General features: G+C 50.8%; 1 protein-coding gene across 1 annotated transcript in view; it reads left to right on the forward strand.

The window, feature by feature from the left end:
- Positions 1 to 3,045: 3,045 nt before the first annotated feature.
- Positions 3,046 to 17,757, forward strand: part of SLC9A1 (solute carrier family 9 member A1) — a 50,175-nt gene continuing 35,463 nt past the window's right edge. The window contains exon 1 of the mRNA XM_022551873.2: positions 3,046 to 4,213. Within this exon, the coding sequence (XP_022407581.1) occupies positions 3,862 to 4,213 (352 nt within the window). The 5' untranslated portion in view covers positions 3,046 to 3,861. The remainder of the gene's footprint in view (positions 4,214 to 17,757) is intronic.

Genomic DNA, 17,757 nt, shown 5'->3' on the forward strand with positions numbered 1-17,757 from the left:
CCGCTCACTGCAACTAGAGAAAGCCCTCACGCAGCAACGAAGACCCAAAGCAGCCAGAAATAAATAATAAAATCTAAAAAACATGTAGAATACACAGCAATATAAGTTATATAAAATTATTAAATTCATAGCGTACCACAGGGGGAGTGGTCTGATGATGGGACCAGTTTCACAGATGTGAGGGGCTTCTTTCTAGCCTGTGTTTCTGTGTCTGAATGTATAACTTCCTGTGGCCCTAACACAGAAAGTCTACATCTGAGGCCCTCAGTACATGTAAATAAAGATAAAGATGGTAAATATATGTGGTACTTGCTGGCTGCTGCCCTGAGTTCTATACGTACATTGGCTAAGACCCTTAGAACAGCCCCATGAGATTGGCATTACTGTTTCCATGTGATGGAGGAAGAAACAGTGAATCAGGGGGGTTGACTGATTTACCCAAGGTCTTCTAACTAGTGAGTGGTGGTGTGGGGATCTGAACCTAGACAATCTGGCTAGATTCTTAGTCTTAATTCTTATGCTATACTGCCTGGTCTAGGCCGGGCCTCGGCCACGGGCTGTCCCAGGTTGTTTGTCCCAAGGGCTCTTTCCTGGCACTGTCACGTTGATACAACTTTCTCCAGGCTGTGGAGGACCTTAGGGCTGCTATTTCCTGGTTCTCATGGGATCTGCTACCTCCAAGGCTGGCACCCAAGGACTGACTGAGGACCGGAATGAGGGAGAGTCAGAGAGTGAGGAGGATCGGAGTGCGTGCGTGAATGTTGACCTCAAGACTGGAAAGGACTGGGAGTTCCATGATGGTCTAGTGGTTAGGGTTTGACACTTTCACTGCCGTGGCCTGGGTTCAATCACTGGGAACTGAGATCCCGCAAGCCATGCGGCATGGCAAAAAAAAAAAGAAGACTGGAAAGGACTGTAGGTCTCAGGGTTCTGGCCCATGTCATCTGCATAAAGTCCCTCCACTAGCCCCACCTTTGCCTCCTTTTTTCTACACTGAACCTGTGGTGCTTTGAAAGAGCTCTGGATTAAGATGTTAGAAAACTGACTTAAGTCCTGGATCTGTTAACCTAATAGCTGTGTGATCTTGGCCAAATGGCTTTATGTCTCTGAGTCCTCAGTTTTTTCGTCTGTGAAATGGAAATGAGAATAATAGCTACTATTTATTGAGCACGAGGACTTGGATCATTGATAAACCTGGGGCACTTGGTTGTAAACTATAAAGGACCGAACCATGTGAGGCATATTGTCATTGTTCTGATCCTTGTCCTAAATGCTTTTCCTCCCTTTGGTTATTTCCATTAGAGCTGATGTTCTCCTTTCATCTGCTCCAGGTGACACAAGGCCCTTGGATTTCTCTGAAGGCTTTTCTAGGCTCTTCTGTCATCTCCCAAATGGCTGGACCTGTGCCAGGAGAATGTGAAGTCCAGAGAACTCAGTTTAATGTCGGCACCTTCAGTCACAATCACATCACTCTAGTAGCGTTTGAATATACTTTTATGTGAAGGGAGAGCATATCTCATGAAAAGTACACAGATCATGAGTGCTCAGTGAGTTATCACAGAACAACTACATCTGTGTAACCTTTGTATCCACCACCCAGTAAAGAAAGAGAACATTATCAGCACCCTAGAAGCCCTTGTTGTGTCCACTTTGTGCCCCCTCCTAACCACTGCCACCTCCTTCCTCCCCATGTCTATGTCTGTGTTGCCAAAGCCCAGCACAAAGCCTTGTCAAGAGGCCCATAAATAGTTGCTAAGCTGAACTAAGCCCTTTGACATCATTTTGTGATCTCAAGCTAGTCACTTGGACTTCCTCTGCCTTGATTCACTCTTCTGCAAAACAAGGGTGGCATTTCAGTAATCTCAATAATTCTCAACCCTAGTTGAGAATCACCTGGGGAAACTTTTGGAAAACTATCCATCTTGCTTGGGCACTACCCTGGAGGAAGTGGATACAAACCTCTGAAGGTCCCAGGCAATGGTAGTGTTTAAAAGCTTTCCAAGGATTCCAGTGTATGGTCAGGATCTCTCAAATCTTACAAATTTCAACCAACACTATATGTTCAAATCTCAGTTCCACTGCTGCTGTGGGTTGAATTGTGTCCTCCACAAAGACGTTGAAGTTCTAACCCCCAGCACCTGTGAATGTGGACTTATTTGGAAATACGGTTATTGAAAATGATCAAGTTAAGATGAAGTCATTGGGGTGGGCCCCTAATCCAGTGTGACTGGAAACCTTACAAAAAGGGGAAATTTGAACCCAGAGACAGAGACACAGGGAGATCACCACGTGAAGACTGGAGTTATCAAGGAACACCAAAGATTGTTGGTAAACCACCAGAAGCTAGGAGACACGCATGGAACAGATTCTTCCTCACAGCCCTCAGAAGGAACCAACTCTGCTGACACCTTGACTTCAGACTTCTAGCCTCCAGGATATGAGACAGTAAATTTCTGTTCTTTAAGCCACCCAGTTTGTGGTACTTTGTTACAGTAACCCTAGCAAACCGATATAACTATTTACATACTAGTTAAGGAGCTCTCTTTACCTGTTTCCTCATCTGTGAAAGTGGAACCATAATAATTGTTCTATATGCTGGGCTCCATTCTAAACACTTTACATAGGTTATCTCATTTAGTCATCACATGTACTATACTACAGCAGATCAGCAGATATAGGTACTCCCGTTATCCCCACTTTTTCAGATGAGAAAACTGTGCAACAGAGAGGTTAAGTAATTTGCTCAAGATCACATGGTAACTAAATGTATAAGATTATAATACATCCTTCACAAGATTATTGGGGAGTCTCCAAGAGACTGTGGATGTGGATGTGGATATGAAGGCGCTTTGTAAATAGTAGAGCATTTTACTCATGTTAGTCAGAATCTCTGTAGATTCCAGACTTTTTTTTTTGCCATCTCTGACTCTCCCTCCTCTTTCGACGCGATACTTCCTTTCCTCGGAGACAGGGGTCGCTGCGTTGAGCGGGCGCTGACAGGTCCTTCTAGCCCGCTGCACCGGCTGCTCGCTGGTGCCTATAAGTGGCAGCGCCGGGCTCAGAGAGGCAGCAGTCCGCCGCCGCCGGGGCTGGGGCCGGGGCTGCAACTGGAAGTGGAGCTGGACGCGGAGGACCTGAAGCTGGGCCAGGGCGCAGCGCAGCACCGCGCCGGGGCCGCAAGGAGGGGCGTTTCGCTGCTGGCCCACCGCGAGCCGCCCTCAGCGCGCGCCAAGGCGCCCTCTCGCCAGGCCGCCTGCCTCCGCCTTCCGCCTCCCTCCATTTCCCCGGAATCTCAGCCCGGCGCGCCTGCACCCGGTCCTTCTTTGGGTGGGGAAACTCCCTGCCGCTTTCTGGCTTCACTTCCTCGCAGCCTGGGCTCTCAGCCCCCTCTCTTCTTCTCCTGGACTGGGTCTCACCCCCTTCGATCCCCTTCCTTTAGCTCAGGCTCCCTGCCCCTTACCTTAGCCGAGTCCCAGCTCATCAGTCACTTTCCGCAGCCGAGGGTCCCCACCCTCCCTTTTCCTTTTCCTTGCCTGGGATCCAACCCATCCTGTCCTTTCCTCTGTCCCTAGGGTGCAGTCTCTCCCCTCCCCCACCCCCTTTCCCAGGCCTGGAGTTCCAGACCTTTTGGTCTTCTCTTACGGTCCTAACTGAGTCCTTGTCCCTCTTCCCCAGTTTGGAGTTCTAGATCGTGAACCCAGCCTTCCTCCACTTCCAGAGGACTGCTTCCACAAAAGCACATCTCTAAAACATGAACTTTGCTTAGAGACTCCCCCAGCCTCTCTTCCCCGCTGCTGACCCCCTGCCACCTATGTCCCAGGTCTTACTCTCACTCCGCTAAGGGTCGAGGGTGGCAGCAGGATGCTTCTCTGGTCTGGTGTCTGTGGCCTCTCTCCGCCTCGAATCTTCCCTTCGCTGCTCGTGGCAGTAGCCTTGGTGGGGCTGCTACCTGTTCTTAGAAGCCATGGCCTCCAGCCCAGCCCTACTGCCAGCACCATCAGAGGCTCAGAGCCGCCACGGGAACGCTCCATTGGGGAGGTCACCACCGCCCCGCCGGAGCTCGCCCCCGAGAGCCGCCCTGTTAACCATTCCTTCACTGAACACAGCCTGAAATCTCGAAAGGTCTTTCCAGTCCTGGGCATCGACTACACACACGTGCGCACACCCTTCGAAATCTCCCTCTGGATCCTGCTGGCCTGCCTTATGAAGATAGGTAAGTGCAGTTCGCCCCCGACGCTTCCGCCGCCACCAAACTAATGAGCTTCTTGAACCATCCTTACCGCTTGAGGCTGCCTAGGAATAAAGGTCTGGACTACTGCTGTAAAGTAGGCAGCCTCTATCCCATCATCGTGGTCCTTCTCAAACTGGAGCTCCATGGCCTCTGTGGTCTGAGGCCTCCTAAGATTGGAGCCAGCGTTGTTCATGGGAGAGAGCAGGACCAGAGGATGGGATGCTTCAGGTACTAGGTACCTTCAGCGAGGCTTCCAGGCCTGGCAAGTCTCCTCTGGCTGGGACAGACCCCGAGGGGAGCCAGGCACCCAGCTGTGTGAGACAGGAGTGTCTTCAGCAAGTGGCACAGTCCGCTCTGTCCACAGCGACCAGTGTAATTACATGCTTCATGGGAGGGTGTTCCAGGATGGAGGCTGTTTCTACTTGGTTTGTCTAAGGAGTTTGTAGTGGGGGACCTGTGTGCTGGAGACTTACAGGTGTGGTGAAAGATGAGGCATCCCCATATCCTCACCTTCCTTCATCCCCAGAGTGTTATCTGTCAGCTTTGCCTGCCCAGGCTGGTCTGGAGCCCCTGAGTCAGTTTCCTGCCTGGGAATGCCATTCCTTATACAGTTTATGGGACGGGGGCCTTGGGAATTCCTGAAGTCTGGTTTGGGGGTGGAGGGAGAGTGGAGGAGGGTCAGGCTTGGTCTGGCCCCAGCTCATCTCCAGGTTGCACCCGGCTGTGTCTCAAGGTGCTGTCATGTTGGCCTGCCTGCTGCTCATCCAAGAGGGAGAGGGACAGGTGGAGGAGCTCAGCATGTTCTGATCTGAAGAGACTTTGAAACGTTCTTTTTGGGAGAAGGAAGCAGAAAAGTTGTTCCCTTCCAGAGGATTATCACCCTGCTAGGCCCGAGCTCTGTTCTGCTGGGTGATTGATGGAGCTCACCAGAGCCTGCATAGCCTAGAAGCCCCTTGAAATGGTGTCCGGGGGGCAGGGGGTGGGGGGGTTTGAAAGCTGCCTTTGCTTTTCTAGCCCCCAGCTAGCTGTGGAAGGCACGGGGGCCTGGAACTCTGCTGGTTTGGGTTTGGAGAGTTTGTGACTCTTGGCAGGAAGCCTTGCAGCTTTCCCAAGGACATGCAGGAGCTCAGTGGTGATGCCAGGCTGGTATGAGGCAGGCTCTGGGACATGCTGCAGGAGGGCACTCGTGCTTCTGTTTTGATCCAGGAGCTGGCTTCCTGATACAGGGCTTTGGTGCTGTGACAGTAGCAGGCCTGCACATGGAGCTGGGCCACCAGCACCTATCCCCTGATGGCAGCCAGCTTCCTGGAAAAAAATCGAGGCCTGGGCAAGGGGAGCCATGTGTACTGATTCTGACAAATACATGACCTTGAACAAGCTGGGGCCTTTTTCTGCAGGTCTCGCCCACCTGTGAAACTGGCAAGCATCTCTAAATTTTACCATATCAATTGAATCGTGAAACCCTGTGTCTTAATTCGTTGGTGAGAAGCTGAAGTGACTGATGTGTCATTTGCCTGTGTGAGACCAGGAAGAGGCCTCATAAGCACTATTTATAAATTGCCCTCCTCTTTCCAACCCCCTCACCTGGCATTGTGTTAGGGCATTCGAGGCTAATGCACACACTGTGGGTCTCAGTGCCTTCTGGTGGGTCGACAGCATGACCACGAAGATCCTACTCTGGATGGTCAGGAGTTTGTCTCTGCAGGCCTGATTACCTCTAATCCTGATGGGGTCAGGCTTGGCCTGCTTTGTCCCCGCCAAAACTGTGCCCGGGACCCTGGGCAGCTGGCAGAGGTGGTGCCATGACAAGGGTATCAGTCTAGAAGTTAGGAAACTTGGCCTCTTATACCACCTCCCTCTGTGACCTTGCGCCAGTCATCCCTCTCCACTTGTCAGTTGATCTTTGTGGCCTCTTGCAGGTCTGATATTTCTGCCATTCTACTGACTTGGGTAACCCTGGCAAGTCACTCACCCTTGGGCCACAGTTTTCTCATCGTAAAGTGAGGAGGCTGGATATGATCTCCGAGGGCATTTGTAGTTCCAAGAGACTGTGTCTCTGGCTTGATAGGGCAATTTTCTGCCTCTGAAAACAGGAGTGCCCTAGCATCTGGCCATCCTGGGAAGAGGGTAGAGAGAAAGATGGCCAAAAGATCTTAAGGGTCCCAGTTCAGGTGGCAAAAAGTGAAAGCCCATTTCTCCCTTTACCTTGCAGTGTTTTTGTTTTGTTTTGTTTTTTTGTTTTGGCTACGCAGCCTGCGGGATCTCAGTTCCCCAACCAGGGATTGAACCTGGGCTGCGGCAGTTGAAAGCCCCAAATCCTAACCACTAGGCCACTGGGGAACTCCCCCTTTGCAGTGTTGAATTGAGGTTGGCACCACTCTGCCACTTACCCTCTCTGAACCTCAGTTTCCTCAAGTATAAAAAGGGGGAAATAATAGTATCTAGTTATAATGCTGCTGGCGTGATGATGACATAAATTAACGCACGTAAAGCTGGCTTTGTACCTATAGGAAGCACTCAGTGAGTTGCAGCTGCTCCTGTTAGCATTTTAACCACCTAAGGTAAATGCATCCCTACCTCAGCCCCTCCTACAGCCTTCCTCTGAGGCTGGAGTATTACAAATCTCTCAACCTAGGCTGCCACCAGCAGTCCTTCCCTAAGGTTTCGGGAAGGACTGAAAGTCAGTCCTACTGACTTTGTTCTTCCTTCACTTGAGCTGCCTCCAGAGCAGGTCCTGTGGGGAGGGGACATGGCACCCACCGACTTTGGGGATGGGGTGTGTGCCGAGGCCATGCTCCCTCTGTACTATCAGTTACCCAGGAGCCTAGGAGTTCATTTTGGGGTCTTATCTATTCTCTCAGACCCCAGCATGGGTAGGAGCTATGTTGGAGGCCTCATTCTGTCATCTGGGGCAGCTGCTTCCCTTGCAAGTTACCCCTCCTTTAACAATAGAAGGTGCTGTGCGCAGTTCTCACTCCTGTCCTAATCGTTGAGCAGAGCCTCAGGTAGATACTGTCGGAGATGCGTGTGGGAAGGGTGGGGTTAAGAGCTGAAGTTCTAGAGTAGATGCTAATGGATTCTTTTCTAAGTGACTCAGTGGGTCACATTAGGCAAGTCACTTCCCGTCTCTGGGCCTTTTTTCTCTCTCTGACAGCCAGGGATTCTTGCCTTTTCCTTGGTGAGGAGGGGCTCGTGACGTGAGTTGGGGTTAGACTATTGGGAGAACTCTGAGAATGACTCCAAGCCTTAGGTAGGCCCATTCCCTTCCCCCACCTCCGCCTCCCATTGTGGTTTGGACCCTGCATGAATTCCACGTTGTCCCTGTTTACCTGGCTCCCAGTCCAGTGCCTGTTTCAAGGGAGCGCCTCACTGTAACCCAGCTCACCACTGGCACCCCGTGCGTTTGTTTACGCATATCCCGGACCCAGAACTCCTGGCAGCCTATGAAGCAGGTATTCATCAGAGACCAAAAAAACCTTCCTTTGTCCCTTCACATCTTATAGCTTTTTCTGGTTTTGGTGTTTGCAAGGTGTGTTCTGCCATTGCCTCCTTAGAGCAAGTCTGTGAGGAGGGGAGATGAGGATCATTACTGCCCACTTCACGTGCGTGGATATCAGACCCAGCAACTGGTTTCCTGTGTAAGACTAGAACTTGCCTCTCTCACTTCTCAGAAGGAGAGAGGAACAACTTAAAGGTCACCTTGAAACTGTCTCTAGAAGCCCAGATGGAACTCTCCAAAAAGAAAAAGGTGACCTTTTCCTCTTTGGGAAAACAGCTGAGTGACTTCAGGATAGTGGGAGGGGAGGTCATCTGGGGACTGGGAAGAAGCTTCAGGTAGGACATGTGTGTCCTGAGGCTCCAGGACACTTAGAGGGCCTCTGTTCGTCATATCGCCTGGACTTCATTCAGCTGAACACCCATGAGGTGCACCCTGCCTCTCCTTCCCGCCCCACCTAGCCCCTCCAGCTCTGGTGGGAAGGACAGATGTCACAAAAGCCTGGGCTCTGCCCCTGCCCCTCGCTACCTGTGTGACCAGGCCCCTGGTTTCTCTGAACCTGACTTGCCTCATCAGGAAGGTAAGGATGCTATCTCTACCTTCCAGGATCGATGTGGAGACCAAACGTGGGAATGCTAGCACAGAGCCCAACGTGCTGTGGCAGCTTTCAGGGCCTGTTCAGATTCCTCCACTTTGGGCGGTCTTCCCAGCCCACTCCAGCCCACAGCCGTTGCTTTCATTTCTCCCCTAAAACCGTATCCCTTATTGTTTATCCACAACTTTGGCATTAGGCCTAGCCTGCCCTGTGACATCTCTTCTGTTGGGGGGTGGGGGGAATGTGTGTTTTAGTAAGAACCATCTATTGAGTATCTACAGAGTGGTGTCAGGCACTTTATAAAAGTAATCTCATTTAATTCCTACTATCATCCTATGAGATAAAGGCTCTCTGTCTCACAGATGAGGAAACAGCCCAAAGGGGTTATCTGCTGTGATGCTGCATTGCCATTTATCTTCTGTTTGAGCCTTGGCACAGTCTCCTGCCCCTCACGTCCTCCTCAGCAGATGCCCGGGTCCCTGCACGGGGTGGGTGCCCAGCTCACTGCACCTGCCTTCCGGGATTTTAGGACTCCCTCTGGGGGCTAGCACTTGTTGAAGGTGGAAGCCCTCCCCCTGCCCTGAGAAAGCTGTAGGGGTTCTGTGCCGGCTTTGGGCCCATCCTCTGTCCCTGTGAGTCCACATATGTGTACCTGAATCCTGCAGCCAGGCTGGGCCTATCCCTTATCCTCTGCTAGTGACCCTGCCTGCCGTCTCTTTGCTCTCTCAGTGGCCTGGCTGAGCTTGTTTCTTCCCTGCTTGGGCAGGGGGATGCCACTTAAAGAGTAGTTTCCTTTGCCCAGCAGGGGATGGCTAACCTTGTGATTACCATCTCCTGCTTCTGGGCTGGAAGGGTACTGGGCTGCTTTTGGTTACCCTTGGGGCCCAGCAGGATCCCCTGAGAGGCAGCCTCTGTGCTGGAAGCAGATGACACAACTCTCTTTAGCCCTGTAAGGCAAGTGGAGTTTAGTAGTAATTCTCATTAGTATTGTGACTTGTTTCCAAAGCACTTGCGTGTACAGTATTTAATTCCGATCTTCTCAATGGTCCTGTGGGTTAGAATAGCAGGTGGTATTGATGTAGCCATTTTACATCTAAGGAAACCGAGCCCCAGGTTGTGACCTGCCTGAGGTCACTTAGCAAGTAAGTGGCAAAGGACACAATCCCTGGATTTCTAACCCAAGGCCGTGTCCTCTTTCCTGCCTGGTCAGGTTGTTGTGAAGATCAAGGGCGACCAGAGGGTCCCAAGGGTCTTTAACTAGAGTAAATGACCAGGCACATCCACGTTGGTAACTTGAGTGGTTGACAGGAGAGACACTGTTTCTTCTTGGAGGAGCGAGGGGCTAAAGCAGCATGGTGGTTTGGGTTGGTCTGGAGCCCAGGCCAACTTAACTCCAAGTTCTTAACCCCTCAAGCATGCCTGTATTTGTATGAAGAAAGTGTGTGAGAGTGTGAAGGCTGACTCAGCCTTGGGACCTGTCATTCTCACAGTCTGTGGAGCAGCAGACTTTTGAAATGGAAACTTTTCCTTTCCCTTGATGTGTTGTAGGCCCTCTGGGAGGAGAAAGGAGAGGCAGAGAAGTGAATTACAACAGCACACATGCTGAATGGGGCAGGAGAGGGAAGGGGTCAAGAGACCCTGAGAGATGGTATGGTGCTAGCTTTTTGCTGCCTAGCTGTGTGACCTTAGGCAAGGCACTACTTCTCTGAGCCCTCGTTTCCTAATTTGTAATATTTATGTTAAATATTTGTTAACTATATTAGCTGTCACTTATTAAGCTCCTGTTTCAGAGGCTGTGTCAGGTACTCGCACAGCTAGAAAACAGTGGGGTTGAAGCCCAGAACTGTCTGACTTTGGAGCTCTTGTTCTTTTCATCATCATGCCCTGATTCCCTTTCGGTTCAAACGTTTTATTTTTCCCATGATCATTTTGAACAGGGAAGGATTAAAGGCATTTCAAGTCTTGGCTGCCCTCTGTGGATCATTTCTTGGGTTGGGGGGGAAAACAGTGACCCCCCCCCGCCCTCCAAGTCTTACTGTGAAGCAAATAGCCCTTCTCAGAGGTGGTGGCATTCAGAAACACAGGAGGGACAGGGCATTGGAGCTCAGTAGCCCTGGGCTCCCTTCGGGAATGCCAGCCTGTCCACAGCTGGCGGGCCTGCCTCCCTCCTGTCACCCTCCCCCACCTGCCCCCCCTTTCCTTCCGTGGTGGGGAGAGAAGGCTCACTAAGCAAACCCAGGACCTGGGTTATTCCTTAGTCATCCATTGCCTGTGTGGACCTCCTGCTGCAGCACTCGCTCCCCCTGTAAACGTCTGAGTCAGACACGTCTCCCCAAGATTGTCTGCACACACTGCGCTGGGCCCAACCATCTCTTTAGATGCCAACAAACATCAACTGATACTTAAGGCAGGCCGTGATTATATGTGGGTTTTTTTTTTTTTTTTTTTTTTCGGTACGCGGGCCTCTCACTGTTGTGGCCTCTCCCGTTGCGGAGCACAGGCTCCGGACGCGCTGGCTCAGCGGCCATGGCTCACGGGCCCAGCCGCTCCGCGGCATGTGGGATCTTCCCAGACCGGGGCACGAACCCATGTCCCCTGCATCGGCAAGCGGACTCTCAACCACTGCGCCACCAGGGAAGCCCTATGTGGGTATTTTTAATCTTACAGGCTAATCTAATTTTAACTGAACTAAGTTTTGAGTTGGGCCGGGATCAGTGGGCTGCCCCCCTTCCCTGGAATCGTGCTGACTTCATTTCCTTCCCCTGAAAGCTCTTTCAACATGCAGGGTCAGTTTTGGGGTCTGTTAGGTCATACATGACCCCTGAGTTCTGACACTGACTTGCTGAGAACCTGGAGTTTCCCCAAATTACCCAGGCAAGTTCTTTCCTGAAAACATATAGCCTTAAGCAGCTCTGAGTGAGATTCAGGATGAGAATTCCTATTCCTTCCCAAGTCCCCTTCCCCGTCCCTTGGGGGACACTTACCCCTAAGCCCAGACTGGCCCTTCCACAGCGCTGGGCCTATCTGAGACCAGGCCACTGAAAAGCGGAGAGGTGACATCACAGCTGTGTCAGGCAGAATCTATGAGCTCACCAAAATAATAAGTAGCTAACACTTACGTAGCACTTGCTGTGTGCCAGGCAGACTCACAGAGGCTCTGGCTTTGGGCTGGCCAGCCAGGACTGAGAGCAGCTACTCAATTCGTCTGTCCGAGGTGGGGTCGTAGAGGCAGGTCAGCTGAACCCAGCCAGCGGGCTCTGAGCTTGTGGCACATCGGGGAACCAAGAAGAGTGAGACCCAGGCCTGGCTCATCAGGAGCTTCCAGTCTGTTTGGAGAAAATGGTCCATCTGTGCTGAGGTCTCGGCGGACTCCTGGCAGAGGCAGAGTTCAGAGGGAACAAGCAGTCCCCGAGGGCACAGGTGGTTAGGGAAGGCTTCTCGGAGGAGGTGGAATTCGAGCCAGTCTTGAAGATGGAGAGGAATTAGGCAAGCAGGCAGGACAGGGAGAGCTGTTCTTAGCACAGGACTCCCACAAGAATGGAAGCCCCTTGAGTGCAGAGCCTTTGTTTGCTTTCTTCTCTGTGCCTGGCACAGGGGGAGGGCTCCTAAATACTTGGGGGACAAATAAGTGCATGACTGACTTCTGTGTAGAGATAGTGTCCACGTGAAGCCTTTGAGGAAGACAAGAAACCAGCTTGACACAGAGTGATGCTCTCGGTGTCAGCCAGCACCTGTGTAAGTGCTGCTGCCACAGCCGCCTTCCTCCCCCTCTGCCTCCCTCGGCCTGGCTCTAATGGAGGGTCTTCTAGGGCATCCTCTCTGGGCTGGGTGGGGTCTCTCTGGGAAAGTCTGCATCTGTTTGGTTTACCCTCAATTTGTATAAGTAAAAGCAAGTTACCAGAGCTTCGTCAGGGAGCTGCCGAGAGCCCTAATTGAATTAAGCTTTTCCTAGGAAGATTCATCGAGTCATCAACCACACTGTGACTGTGAATTAATGAGACCAGTGCCGTAAACCATGCAAAAAGGCAGTCTTGCTAATTTATAGTTGTACCTAGACACGTTGACTTATGTCTTCTCTTTGTTTTTGTGTGTGTGTTGGGAGTGGGCTGGGGCCAGAGTCTCCTTTCTGTGGCCGGTTTATTTTTATAATATGAATAAATAAAACATGTTCAACAGTAGAGAGGGGTATTAAGGTAAAAAGTAAAAGTTTTCCTCCTCACTTCTCTGACCACCTCCACTGTCGTACTCCCCAGAGGTTACCACTGTTAACTTTCTCCTGCATCTTTTCAGAAATTTTCTGTGCATATATGAGTGTGAGAGTGTGAGGGCAGATTTTAGTTTTTAATCTTTTTTTTTTTTTTTTTTTTTTTGTGGCTGCGAGGCTTGCAGGATCTTAGTTCCCTGACCAGGGATTGAACCCGTGCCCTCAGCAGTGAAGGCGTGGAGTCCTAACCACTGGATTGCCAGGGAATTCCCGGATTTCGTTGTTTCTTGTTTTTTAATCTTAACATCTTTATTGGAGTATAATTTACAATGGTGTGTTAGTTTCTGCTTTATAACAAAGTGAATCAGCTATACATATATCCCCATATCCCCTCCCTCTTGTGTCTCCCTCCCACCCTCCCTATCCCCCCCCTCTAGGTGGTCACAAAGCACTGAGCTGATCTCCTTGTGCTATGTGGCTTCTTCCCACTAGCTATCTATTTTACATTTGGTAGTGTATGTAAGTCCATGCCACTCTCTCACTTCGTCCCAGCTTACCCTTCCCCCTCCCCGTGTCCTCAAGTCCATTCTCTACGTCTGCATCTTTATTGCTGTCCTGCCCCTAGGTTCGTGAGAACCATTTTTTTTTCTTAGATTTCATATATATATGTGTTAGCATATATGTGTTAGCATATATATGTGTTAGCATACGGTATTTTTCTCTTTCTGACTTACTTCAGGCTGTATGACAGACTCTAGGTCCATCCACCTCCCTACAAATAACTCAGTTTCATTTCTTTTTATGGCTCAGTAATATTCCATTGTATATATGTGCCACATCTTCTTTATCCATTCATCTGTCGATGGACACTTAGGTTGCTTCCATGTCCTGGCTATTGTAACCGGATTTAGTTTTTATAAAGCCACTTGTGTAAGGAAAAGAGCTCCAGGCTGGGAATCAGGGACCTGGGTCCTAGTCCTAGCTCTGCCTCTTTCTTGAATATTGTCATTTTGCCTCCCTGGGCCTTAGTTTCCCTGTCTGTTGATTTCAGTTGTTGAAAGGCTCTCCGGGACTTTCCAGCAGGAAAGGCAGTGGTCCCAGAGGAGCCCCTCCTCTGGTGAGGCCTGGGCAGCCTGAGGCCCTTGGAAGGAGATCTCCACAGCCCCATCCTTTGGGGGAATGGGCCACTGCTATCATGAGCACTGGCTTCAAAGCACAGAATTCTCAAGTTCATGGTAATGGTCATTTCCAACTCTAGCTCAGGGTTATGGGGTTAAATGAATGGGTCTGCAGAGAGCCAGCTCTCTTGCTGGGGAAGTAAGACAACACACAGGGGAGAAAGCACAGGTGGGAAGTTGTGTGGCTCTGGCTAGGATGCAGAGGGGCTCAGAGAGGAGGGGGAGAGACAAGGGAAGGCTCCCTGAAGGAGGTGATCTTGAGCAGTGGGCCAGGTGGAGAAGAGGAACATCTCTCAGGGGGACTTGCTGTTAGAAGGGATCCTGGCTTAGGTGGGAGAATGGACTTGGGGACCTGCTGTTCTTCTAGGATCTAGATCTAGGTTTCTGAGATTCTTTCTGAGCTCTTGATGGAGTTCAGGGGACCCGTGGGCCATCCTCCTCCAAATATCTGTAGACATTTGTGTGTTTGTATCAGAGGAAGAAAGCCCGTAGTAGCCACAGATTCTCAGCAGGATTTGTGCCCCACCCCCCGGCCAAAGGTTAAGAGCTTGGGCCCTTGTCCTGTGGGAACCTGAAGAAGGGTAAAGGGCTTTCCTTGGACGAAGTGGTACTTACCTCTGGGATGACAGGGGTTTGCCTGGGGAACTGCAGAACTCCTTCTAGGCAAGGGGAATGAATCCAGTCAGAATGAACAAGCTGTGTCCCAGGAGAAGAGGAGGGAAGATGATTCTGTAAAGCAGAGAGAAACTTTTCCGGATTGGGGATCAAAGCAGATGAAGCAGGCTTCCCCTGCCCAGTGTAGACAGGGCAAGTACTGGGGTTCATTCTGCCCCCTGGTTCTGGTGGGTTTCCAAGGTGAGCTCAGCTGACACCCTGGGAGGTAACTCAGTCCTCCTGCCCTTTTTCCTAAAGTGGCCAGGGCCCAGACCATCCTCTGAGACTCTGTTACGGGAAGCAGCTACCTTGGAGGCAGCAGAAACAAGGCATTGCCTTTTAAGGGGACAGGCTTTGAGGGCACAATACTAGGCAGCCCCGATTGGCCTCTGCTGTTTCTTGGATTGAGGACCCCCATCTCCTGCTCTGACTCTGCTTCCGGGAGTGAAAGTAGACAATATTATTCTACCTGTAGAATATTAGAGGTAGAAAGAACCTTATCATAGCCTGTGGCCCCAGGGCCCAAAGGAGAGATGGAGATGTTTTGATCCAGTCCTCTCATCTCCCCATTAAGGCCGAGAGAGGATGTGCTCATATTCACAAGTGAATTAACGGCAGGGCAGGGAGGGCTTTCCCTGCTCTGTTAACTAACTCAGGGGTCTCTAGGCAGTAAGAGCTGGACCAAGAGGAGGGGCTGTGGTCTTTGGCCTTGATGTTGGTATCTAAGCATTGGTACCTCTCTAGTGGCCCCTGAAAGCCTAAGGAACGGCAGCTCCGTGCTGGACTATGCATCAGAAGAGCTGTTCCTGGCCGAGAAGCCACTCGGCTTTGGTCATACAGATCCTTGCAGGAGAACCAAGTGCAAGCCTTGGGACCCAGAAGCTTCTGCCCTCACCCATCAAATTCTTCAGGCTTTTGTACTCCTTCACAAGCCAATATTGAGCCTGGGTGCTCTGCTTTTTATAGCATCTTTGCCCTCAAACCAGGGAATGAGATCTTATCTCCTGGGGCCAGGGCCCACAGGAATCTGGATGCCGTACCAGGTAGGCAGGATGCCAGTGTGGAGGCAGGGCCAGCTCACCTCACTGAGCCCAGCCCAAGACTCAGATTACAGCTCAGTGGGGGAGGGGAGCTGGCACCCTACCACACCCTTCTGGGCCTGCCTGGCTGGTGGAACAAACAAAGATGCCCAAGAACTGCTTCTCTCAAAGAGCTCAAGGACTGGTCTGAGAAGTTCAGTATAGTTGCAGGGGAGTCAGGCAGTAGAAAGTGGGTGCGAGTCGAGGTGAAGATGGAATTTTTTGAGCGTTTAGAGACGGCAGAAAGACCTTCCCGCTTGGGAGGATCAGGGAGGCTTTATGGAGGTGACTGGTGAACTAGGTCTTAAAGAATAGGTAGGATTTAGATGAGATGCTCGAGTGAAACAGGGCTCACTGGGCACAGCCAGAAGCTTCTACTTGAGGCAGGACCTTTGGATTGCAGAGGAGTGTCCCAGAGCAGTTTCCTTTGGAAACATGGTGGTTAGGAACACAGGCTTTGCAACTTGACAGACCTGGGTTCAAATCTAAGCTCTACCACTGTAGCACCTTGACTACGGGCAAGTCACTTTACCCTGTGTGTGTCTCATTTTGATCATCCCCAACATGGGGTAACACCTGGCAGGGATGTTGGGAGGATTCAGGGAGAGTACCCTTGTAAGATACATGGCACAGGCTTGACACATTCTGAACATATGATAAATGGTGGCACTTAGGAGTCCTTCTAGGATCAGGAGGAGGAGAAATACCAGCTTGTTTTCTGTGAGTCTTGAATCTCCCAGCAACTGAAAAATCACTCAGCAAGACTTACTGATGCCCTGCTGGGCATCCAGTGCTGTGCTAAACACAGGGGGCGGGTGGCTCCAGGTAAATAAAATTTATTATTATTATTTTTTTAAAAATAAATTTATTTTATTTATTTAGTTTTGGCTGCGTTGGGTCTTCGTTGCTGCGTGTGGGTTTTTCTCTAGTTGCGGCGAGCGGGGGCTACTCTTCGTTGCGGTGCGTGGGCTTCTCATTGCGGTGGCTTCTCTTGTTGTGGCTCACGGGCTCTAGGCGTGTGGGCTTCAGTAGTTGTGGCACACGGGCTTGGTTGCTCTGTGGCATGTGGGATCTTCCTGGACCAGGGATCGAACCCATGTCCCCTGCATTGGCAGGTGGATTCTTAACCACTGCACCACCAGGGGAGTCCCAAAATTTATGATTTTAATGAAGTGGGTAGAGCACTTTCTGGCATGCATCAGGAAACCTTTTGGGGAGATACTGTCCTAATTCTTTCTACAAATGAGGAAACTGAAGCCCAGAGAGGTTAGGTGACTTGCCTAGGGTCACATAGCCTGACTATGGCACAGCTGAAGCCAGACCCAGGGCTTCCCATTCCAAGCCCTATGCTGTTTCTCCTACATAACAATCCTTTTACCACCTAGCTGGAGTAGTAAGACTTTTCACTTGAAACATTTAATGAGCACGATTTTGTATGACAATTTGATGTGTAAAAGCACTAAATTCTGCAGAACAGATGATAGTTTTTTAATAAACTTATTTTTTTTTAATTTTTGGCTGCGTTGGGTCTTTGTTGCTGTGTGCGGGCTTCCTCTAGTTGCGGCAAGCGGGGGCTACTCTCCGTGGTGGTGCGCGGGCTTCTCATTGCGGTCGCTTCTCTTGTTGCGGAGCACGGGCTCTAGGCGTGCGGGCTTCAGTAGTTGTGGCACGCGGGCTCAGTAGTTGTGGCTCATGGGCTCTAGATCACAGGCTCAGTAGTTGTGGCGCACAGGCTTAGTTGCTCTGCGGCATGTGGGATCTTCCCGGACCAGGGCTTGAACCTGTGTCCCCTGCACTGGCAGGCGGGTTCTTAACCACTGCGCCACCAGGGAAGCCCGCAGATGAGGATTTTTAAAATAGGCCCAGCTGTGATGAGGTGCCAGGTGATCTGTGCCAGCGTTAAGGGCAGAAGATTCTGCCACTTCGTAACCACCCCACCCTGTGAGCCTCAGTCTTCCCAGTCAAATGCGGTAATGTCTGTAAAGCCCCGAGCACATCATAAGCTCTCAGAAATGGGAGTCACCACTGTCCTGTAACATTAAAGGAAAAGGAGGGAATTCCCTGGCAGTCCAGTGGTTGGAACTCCACGCTCTCACTGCCAAGGGTGCGGGTTCAATCCCTGGTTGGGGAACTAAGATCCCACAAGCTGTGCAGCACAGCCAAAAATAAATAAATAAAAAATAATAAAAAAAAAAAGGAAGATGAGATGAGAGTGAAGTCTAGCAGTGGAGGATGGTTTTAGGTAAGGGGGCTGGAGGACACTGGGGTAGGGCTGAATGTCACCAGGAATGGGGTGGGCATAAAATGAGACTGTGAGATG

This window comes from Delphinapterus leucas, chromosome 1, assembly GCF_059928025.1.
Source record: "Delphinapterus leucas isolate spDelLeu-1000000601 "Yukka" chromosome 1, BTC_Dleu_Yukka2, whole genome shotgun sequence".
In the NCBI taxonomy this organism is placed as follows: domain Eukaryota; kingdom Metazoa; phylum Chordata; class Mammalia; order Artiodactyla; family Monodontidae; genus Delphinapterus; species Delphinapterus leucas.